The sequence below is a fragment of the Pseudogymnoascus destructans genome (genome assembly GCF_001641265.1).
Source record: "Pseudogymnoascus destructans isolate 20631-21 unplaced genomic scaffold scaffold_30, whole genome shotgun sequence".
Lineage (NCBI taxonomy): Eukaryota > Fungi > Ascomycota > Leotiomycetes > Thelebolales > Thelebolaceae > Pseudogymnoascus > Pseudogymnoascus destructans.
This window is the reverse complement of record NW_020167549.1, coordinates 98,832-107,913: the sequence shown is the minus strand read 5'-3', so window position 1 is coordinate 107,913 and position 9,082 is coordinate 98,832. Positions and strand designations below refer to the sequence as shown.

Below are 9,082 nucleotides of genomic sequence, written 5' to 3'. Positions count from 1 at the left end.
ACGCCAAGCATATCACCATCCAGAACAAGGATATGCAGCTTGTGTCCTGGTTCGCCAATTCTCGCAGCATTAGATAAATTAGTGTGTTCTTGTATAAATAGTCAATTGATGATTTCACAACCTGTCTTTAGTATTTCAGTCGTGACAGTAACGGTATACAGTAACGCTTAATTACATAATTTATGATGAAACTGAAGTTCATTATACTATAACTGTTAACGTGGTTTATCAGTACGTCGGACATATCAGTACCTCGGACACTTTTCATTGGCATTCTACTTTGAATATCAATAAATCAACCATAACATATTAAATTAACTATAACTAAGCGGAATCAGATGAACTAGACATATCTATAGCTTCTTGACAAGTTCGCGCATTATGACCAGCTTTTCCACAGATCCCACAGCATCGCCTAGACGGTTGCTCCTCCTTGCGACTACCCCCAACTGCACGTACGTCGCGTCGTACCTGCTCATCCACATCCTTCTGTGCGATAATAGCCTGTGCACCCTCTACTATAAGTGCACCTCCTTCACGGACACGAGCCTTTTTAGCCCTGCAGCATTTGCTAAGGGCTTCGTTGGCTGCTCGAAGGGTACGTACCTCAGCAGACAGAAGGGTGTTCTCATGTGCTAGTCGCTCCGTACCCTTTGCCAATGCAATAACTGTCCCGAAGAGTGGAGTTGGCGAGCTTTCTTGGTGACGGGCAATTCGATTTTGAACGAGGGTTGTTTGTGAAAGAGCTTCAGTTGGGTTGGAAGGGGTCTGGGAGACCCAAGGGTTGGTGTTGGCAGTAGAGGGTCTAGAGGGAGTTGGAGTCCGTAACCTCACGTCAAGCTTTGAAAGCACTGCTTGCGGGTTGAAAGGCACTAAGCCAGCTCCGCGGAACCCGGACTGGGCGTTTTGGGCTGTCATGGATTCCAGATATGCTGCTCTAAAGGCGAGAAAGAACTCGACCTTGGTAATGTGGTTGATATGAGCCTTAATGAAGGTCTCAATCTGCTGACCATATGCCCGCTTCAACACACTAAAGCACCCGACATCAAGTGGCTGAGTTAAATGAGACGAGTGGGGAGGTAGTCCAAGAGTTATAATGTTGTGTGCCTTGCAGTACTCTTGGAACTCGGCCGATTCATGACTCTCGTGCCCATCTAACACCAGCATTCGATATGGACCCCTTGCACGAACAGCAGTATGTTTGTCGAAGTGTTTCAACCATTCTAGACCCGTCTCATTGTTTGTCCATCCATTGCTTGTCAGTTTAACAACCCAGTTGTGTGGAAGGCCGCCGTCTGTATACCAATTTGCAAGATGATTCTTGCCTTTAACTACCAAAAATGGAGGAATACTCCAGCCGTCACTGTTGATACAAGCAATCGCTGTAGCCCATTCCCGATTCCCTGGCTGAACTGCCTTACCTCTGCCAAGTTGATCTGCACGGGTAACAACCATTGCAGGGCAAATCACACCCATCATAAACCCAGTTTCGTCAAAGTTATAGAAGTCGCAGTCCAAAACACCATATTTTGCCCTCATATTTTCCACTAGTCGAAACCACGCGCCAATTAGTTCAGGATCTTCGCACAAGGCCCTTTGGAAGTCGTAAACGCGATTAAAACGCGTCTTTAATTCTGGACGTCGTTGTACAAATCGGTGGGCCCAGAGCTTCCCGACGCGCAGCCCTCCACGCGATTCGAGTATAAAATTTGCCATATCTTCTACACCAGCAAGCCGGGGTGCAAATCCTCTTGAATCCATATCAAGTATATTCCGAATAACCACCTCCTCTTCTAGTATAGTTAATTTCATTATTGCAGGCCGGCGTTCGTAGACAGTAGTTCGGCCGTTCATTCTGTCGCAGAGTGTAGAATGAGGTACTTCATAGAGCTTAGCAGCCTTCCGACGACTTAGATTTTTTGATGTTCGGATAGCCTCGATAGCTAGAATGATTTTTGCTTCTTGGGTAATCACTGACATAATAAAAGGTGGAAAAAACGCGTTGTGAAGTTAGAGGGTAGGAAATTCAGGAAAAGTGTCCGAGGTACTGATATGTCCGATGTACTGATAAACCACGTTATGCAAATGTTAACTATATTAATTAATAACTATTAAATTAATGTAACCATAACGTACATGTATAGCGAAAGCGCCAAACAAGCGAAAGCGCCAAAATGATGCGGTGACCAAACCCCCCAACTAAATGTTAAATTCCTCAACAACAAAACATGCCCCATAAAAACGATGAAAGCCAATTAGTGCTAGCTATCCAGGCTATGCAAAGCGACCCAAAGTTACGCCTTCGAGTTGCTGCTAGGATCTATTCTGTGGACCACCGCAAGCTAGGTCGTCGTCTAGAAGGTGTACCTTCACGACGCGATATCCAAGCCAACTCACGGAAATTAACTAACCTAGAGGAGTCCGTCCTTGTTCAGTATATACTCGACCTAGCTGCCAAAGGGTTTCCTCCTCGGCTGTCTGTTGTTGAAGATATGGCAAGTCGACTACTTGCAACACGCGACGCGTCACGCGTTGGGTCGCATTGGGCTTCAAACTTTGTTAAGCGGCGTGTAGAGCTCCAGACACGCTTTCAGCGCAAATACGACTACCAGAGGGCTAAGTGCGAAGATCCAGAAGTTATTAATGGCTGGTTTGAGCTTGTGCGTAACACAATTGCGAAATATGGTATTGATGAAGCAGATATCTACAACTTTGATGAGACTGGGTTTATGATGGGCGTTATCTCAACTGCTATGGTTGTAACAAGCTCAGACGGGCGGGCAAAAGCAAAGAAGGTACAGCCTGGTAATCGGGAATGGGTTACAGTAATCCAAGGCGTTAGTTCTCAAGGTTGGGCAGTACCACCATTTATCATTGTTGCAGGCAAAAACCACCTTACATCTTGGTATGAGAATAGTGGATTTTCAAGCGATTGGGTGATTTCTGTTACTGAAAATGGCTGGACTACAAACGAGAGAGGCATGGATTGGATTCAGCACTTTGAGAAGCATACAAAGGCCCGGAGTGTTGGTGGTTATCGCTTGTTAGTCCTTGATGGTCATGAGAGCCACCACTCAGATGAGTTTGAGGAGTACTGCAAGGAACACAACATTATTACGCTTTGTATGCCTGCTCACTCTTCTCATCTACTCCAGCCACTTGATGTTGGCTGTTTCGGCCCGTTAAAGCAGGCCTATGGTCGGCAAATTGAAGATATGATGCAGGCTCATATTTCTCATATTACAAAGGATGACTTCTTTCCTGCCTTCCACGCTGCATTTAACACTACAATGACGGAAAGTAACATTCGAGGCGGGTTCCGAGGGGCAGGGCTTCTTCCATTTGACCCTGAGAGAGTGATATCTACACTTGATCTTAAGTTAAGGACACCAACGCCTCCAAGCTCCCGCCCAGGTACTGCTCAACCTTGGGTTTCTCAGACACCAAACAACCCAATTGAAGCTATGTCACAGTCTACATTTATTAAAACTCGGATTTCACGCCATCAAAATAGCTCTCCAACCTCAATCTATGCAGCTGTTGACCAGTTTACAAAGGGTGCATCGCAAATAATGCATCAATTAGCACTGCTAAAGGCAGAGAACCAAAACCTACGACAGGCAAATGAAGTACTAAGCAAGCGCCGGAGAGCTAGGAAAACACGACTACAGCAAGGAGGATCACTTAGTCAACAAGGGGCGCAAGAGCTACAGGATGAGAGGGATGTTGTGCAGCAGGTAGAGCAGGAAATAAGGGCAAGCCGTGGTCGGAAGCCAAGGGAAGAAACCTGTGCCCGTCGCTGTGGCAAGTGTGGTGAGACTGGGCACAATGCGCGCACGTGTCAGATTGTAATAGACACCTCTGAGGAAGAGGACTCCGAGTAGTTTCAATTGATTTCTAATGTTGTGGTAGATTTATCGCAATGTTTGTCGTGAGGGTAGATAATTTTGGCGCTTTCGCTTGTTTGGCGCTTTCGCTATACATGTACGTTATTGGAATTGCAAAGTTAAGCGTTGGATATAAGCTTGCTTGTAGCTTTTGTAAAGGCTTAACAAATATGTAGAAGAAATTTTGAAGTACGTGGAGTGTTACCCAATCCTCTAGTGTAAGAGCAATATCCCTCATACTTAGATCAATTTGCTGAGTAGCACAGATTGCTGTAATAGGTGTTTGTAGCTTAATGGCTGTTGTAACCATTTCGTATGTTGAATTCCACCGGACTGGCATATCAAGTGACAATTGTAGCTTCTTAAGACCAGCTGCTATAGTCTGCTTTTGAAGAGCATCCTTCCATTGCCTTCGATTTCTGAACACATAAATATGTCTTCGTAGCTTACCTAGAGTATTCTTAACTTCAATATTACTATCAAAGCTTACTGGAATCCGTGCAGCTCCTTACTCACATCGATAACTCTTAGCCTGCTTAGCAGGAGCTGCTTTTAAAGTATTAAGAGCATCTTGAACAGCAATATTGATGATATGGGCTATACATTGTACGTCTCCTTCCTTAGCTCTAAATGTCCAGAGTTGTTACGTTGTAACTTCTTGGTCTCGAGCCAATTTCTCATATTCCGTAAGCATAACAGTATTAGCTGAGGCGTTGTCCCTTGTACAGGTGAAGATAGCTCCTGTAATACCCATATCATCCGTTACAATTGCTAATTGTTAAGCCAAATATTTGCCACTATGGATAGGCTCTTTAAGATGTACGACATCAAGCACTCTAGATTTCTGTTGCCATTTATCATTGATCTAATGTGCTGTGATAGCTGCGTAATCTGTATAGTTCCGTGTAGACCATGCATCTGTTGTTATGGATATCCGGCCTCCTCTCTTGATATGAGAATGGAGCTCAATTTGTAGCTGGCCTCGGTGATATGAGAATTGACGCTGTAGTTCTCGGTATAACGTATGTGCTAATATTGTCATAGTCGTTAGGCTTAAAAATTGGACTAATTCGCGAAATGAATGGCTTTCAACAAGGCATATTGATAGATTGTTTGATACAATAAACTAGAGCAATAACTCTCTATACTTTGCTGGATTGCTTTGGTAATGCTGATGGGCGTGGCTTGAAAAATGACGATGTACTACTAGATGCGCTTGACGACTGTCCATTATCATTTTTAAGGGCATATGATATAGCTGAATGCCTTAAAGAATAATGCCTCCAAAGATTGCCTGTTGATGATTGCTTTAATCCTTGTGGCGGTAATGAATATCCACAGTCTGGTTATATCCTATCCTTGAGGCCTACGACCTATCCTTGGGATCTAGGGATATATCCGGATCTTAAGGATATTGCCAAGGCCGCACAAACTTGTAGGCATATCATCTTGATAGTTGGAGGCTGAGTATCAAGCAATTCTCGACGATATAGGCCATTTGTGAATAGCCTTGATGTTGTTGGTTGTAGTACCTTTGGATATCGAGGTAGATTAACAGATATTTCGATTGAGGGCTGAATCGGGGTGGGTTGAGGTAGTAGAGGTAGTAGAGGTGGTAACGATAGCTCCTCCATTTGAGAATAGCTCTCATGATCTGATGGCAAATCTGACAACTCCGAGCACTCATTTTTACCACAATTGTCACATTTATGACAGTATTTGAAGAGTATTATGGATTTACGCGTTGGCATTTGTGCGGCCTTGGCAATATCCTTAAGATCCGGATATATCCCTAGATCCCAAGGATAGGTCGTAGGCCTCAAGGATATGATATATCCGGATCAGTATCCGGATCAGCTCGGGTCATGTACGATCCGTGCCTAACACTGAGCAATATTACCGTCACAGAGTCGTGATTTTTGGAAACATCTGAAAAATAGTTTGCTTCGTCAAGAAAATTATTTAACCACTTAGAAAATCTGATTTTTCGTGATCGAGCACTTCTCCGTATGTAAATTTCCAAAACCCCTATAATGCAAAGCCGCCACCGGGCTACCCAACCCCAACGCCGTCAAAATAACACCAAGTTACTCCGCAACATCTACTATGTCCTCTATTTCACTTTACTCATAATCGTTTCCTGCCCCCTGTTGATCTCCATCTGTGCCGCGCGCGCCTTAACACTATTCAGCAACGCCCTATCGAAATCGTCTCTCGAGCGCAACACCGCCTCCACCCAACTAAGCTGCAGATCCCAATAATCCGTTTTAAACCCCTCAAACACGTCCGGCACGGACGCCTTGTCCGCGAGGAGCAATTGGCTGAACGGCTCAGTGACGCGCCACTTAGTCTTGATGATATCAGCGACGTCGGGGCTGGGGAAGCTAGTGAAGAACTCGAACACCGTGCTGACGTCCTCGAAGAGCTTATCCTGGAAGGGCTCCTGGCGGCGGAACTTGGCGCCGCGGTTGCGGACGCAGCCGAGGTAGGCGACGAGGAGGGCGTCGGACATTTCTTCGATGAGGATATCGAGGAGGGAGTGATGGAGGACGAGCTTGTAATCGCCGACGTATTCTTCGAAGGTGACGACGATCTGCTTCATGGCGGTTGTGGTGTACCATTTGGGCGTGAAGAAGTCGGGCATTACGGTGCGGAAGTCGACGCGGAGGATTAGCTGGGCGAAGGTGGAGATGCAATGTGTGGAGAGGTCGACGTAGCCGTCGCGGAGGGAGGCGATTTCGGCGTCGGCGTGGGAGAGGTAGGCGGAGGAGACGAGGGGGGCGAGTTTCTCGCGGGAGGAGGTTAGGTAGCCGAAGCGGCCGGCTTCTTCGTTGTCGTCTATACAGGCAATTTGGTCGTTGGCGGTTGCTATGAGCCAATCTTGCAGAGCCTGGAAGCCTTCCATGTCGGGATTTGCGCCAGTGTATTTGTCTGCCTCGTCGTCGAGCATCTTCTGCCATGCAACCTGGCGAGACTTGAGGCGCTGGAACATGGTGTCGATGACGCCCTCGACGACGTCGGTGCGCTCGCTGTTGCCCGCGGCATCAGTCTGTTCGCGTAGCATGCGCCACAGGTCGACAAGGTTACGAGTACGGAAATAGCCAAACTCGTCCGTGTCAAGATTTGCGCCATCAGTGCTGCGGTCTGCAAAGTCGCGCTTCTCGGACTGCGCAATACGGCTGATCCACTCGTCGAGGAAACGGATGATCAGCTGGCGGAAGTCCTTCACCAGTTCCGTTTCACGAGAGTCGATGACGTGGGGGCTCAACTCGTCGGCGCGGAAGCCCAGTTTTTGCATCTTGGCATAGTACTTCTCTGGCCAGTTGAGGATGGCGAGCATGTGGGAGGAGCTGGTCTCGGGGTTGTCGACCATGCCGATGAGGAAGTCGTGCATCACGCTGTGGTAGATCTTGCCGTATGTTTGGAAGATCTTCCATTTCTTTGGCATTAGGGGGACCATGCCCTGTTTGACTGCATTCAGGTCATTGAAGAACCAACGCATGCTCTTTTCAAGCTTTGTCGAATCGTCGAGGAATGTCTCTTGGCTCTCTGACATATTTTGCTCGGCGTGTATCCGGATTGCCTGCAAAAACTTGTCCTTGTACCCTCTGACCTGTTTCGCTCCATCCGTGATGCCTTGAAATCTGGCAGCAATCTCCTTGTGGTCCTTCAGCGCCTCTTGTAAAGCAATCACCATCTTATCGCTCTTCTCTTCCGCCTCGATAATAACCGCAAGCCGCACCACCATAGCGTTGTTCCCACTGATCAGGATATTTATAAGGTTCAGCGCAATCTTGCCAATATGCTCATCAAACACCTCAATGATATCGTCCAGGTCCCCAAACAGCGTCTCCAAGTCTCCCTGAAAACTAGCATCCTCAGCCCTCTGAATCTGCTCCATAGCATCATCGCGAATATTCCGTAGCCTGGTCAGCTCATAATGAATATTAAGCAAATTCGGCATATTCTCCTCATCCTCCTCATCCTGCTGCAACATATATCCCACCCGATCCAGCCTCTCCTTAAACCCCTCCAAATTCTGCATCATCTCCTCCACGGCACTAAAGTTCCGGTGCGTCTGCGAGACGAGGTTGATGTTGGGGAAATCATGGATCATATTCTGCGCCTCAGCGCACAGCTTGTCAATCTTCATCATCTCCTCCTTGATCGCCTGAACCGTGCGCTGGCCATCCGTAATATTATTCATCCCCGACTGCGTCACCTCCAATTGCTCCTTGAGGCCAATCCGCAGCTGGGAGTCGAAGGCGGCCTTCTTGCGCGTGAACTCGGACTTGAGGGCGGGGATCTTGTCGAGGTCTTCGGGGTGCCGAAGCAGCTCGGTGAGCTTCACCGCCGTGCTGTCAATTGTATCCATAGTGGCGATTCTAACGTCTTATCATGGCTTTGCCGTCAATTCGTTGCTCATGCGCCGTTGAAGTCGTACTTGTCGTCCAGCATGGCTGTCGAGGGGCATGTACCTACAGGGGTGCCAGTTTCGGTCCCACAGCACACGTGACCCCGGGACGGACGACCAAAAAGTGTATTTCGCGACATCTCGATTTTTGAAGCCTCAAGCCAAACATCGCTACGAATCCCACAGTACGCTGCAAACCTCTCCAAACCTGTCAATCGGCTTAGACTAACGTCACCGCTATAGATCAACACGATGTCGTTCTTCCGCATTACGCTCATGCGCTCCGCCATCGGGCTGCCAAAGCGCACACAGGGCGTCCTCAAGGCCCTCGGTCTCCGCCGACGCATGAAGACGGTCTTCTACCCCGTTTCGCACGAAGTCGCTGGTCAAATTATGAAAGTCAAGGAGTTGGTGAAGGTGGAGGAGGTTGCGGAGGCGAAGACGAAGGATGAGCTGAGTGCGGAGAGGCGGCCGGATCCTGGGTTCTTTATCGAGAGGGCGGTGCCGAGGTGAAAGGGGATGGGAGGGAAATATAATGGGAGGGACGGTGCAGTCTTGGGACAGTGTTGTTTGAAGTCATTGGGATGAGCGCCTGGACGAAAGGATTGACGACAGTCGGATTGGCAGAGCGGAGGCATGTCAACCTTGGGACAACAGGGAGGAAAAGTCTCGTGTACACATATTGCAGAGCACGGCAACGGCGTTTGGGAACATGTACTGTATATGTATAGACTGTAACATAAAAGACGACCTTTAAATGAATCTGATACCAGGCCATCAC

At 47.7% G+C, this 9,082-nt stretch overlaps 2 protein-coding genes across 2 annotated transcripts; one reads left to right on the top strand and one right to left on the bottom strand.

Annotated features, from left to right (window-relative positions):
• Positions 1–5,830: 5,830 nt before the first annotated feature.
• On the bottom strand, positions 5,831–8,405 carry SEC6 (SNARE-binding exocyst subunit S6). Its single transcript, XM_024472434.1, has one exon. The coding sequence runs from the start codon at positions 8,260–8,262 to the stop codon at positions 6,001–6,003; it is 2,262 nt and encodes a 753-aa protein (XP_024320112.1). The 5' UTR covers positions 8,263–8,405; the 3' UTR covers positions 5,831–6,000.
• Positions 8,406–9,076, top strand: MRPL33 (YmL33). The gene is made up of 2 exons (XM_024472433.1): positions 8,406–8,486; positions 8,545–9,076. Exon 2 carries the CDS (start codon positions 8,554–8,556, stop codon positions 8,812–8,814), a length of 261 nt encoding a protein of 86 aa, XP_024320111.1. The 5' UTR covers positions 8,406–8,486; positions 8,545–8,553; the 3' UTR covers positions 8,815–9,076.
• The last annotated feature ends 6 nt before the right edge of the window (positions 9,077–9,082 follow it).

Bases quoted from the DNA above. Each gene is read 5' to 3' on its own strand.
- SEC6 (XM_024472434.1), bottom strand. From the start codon at position 8,262: ATGGATACAATTGACAGCACGGCGGTGAAGCTCACCGAGCTGCTTCGG.
- MRPL33 (XM_024472433.1), top strand. From the start codon at position 8,554: ATGTCGTTCTTCCGCATTACGCTCATGCGCTCCGCCATCGGGCTGCCA.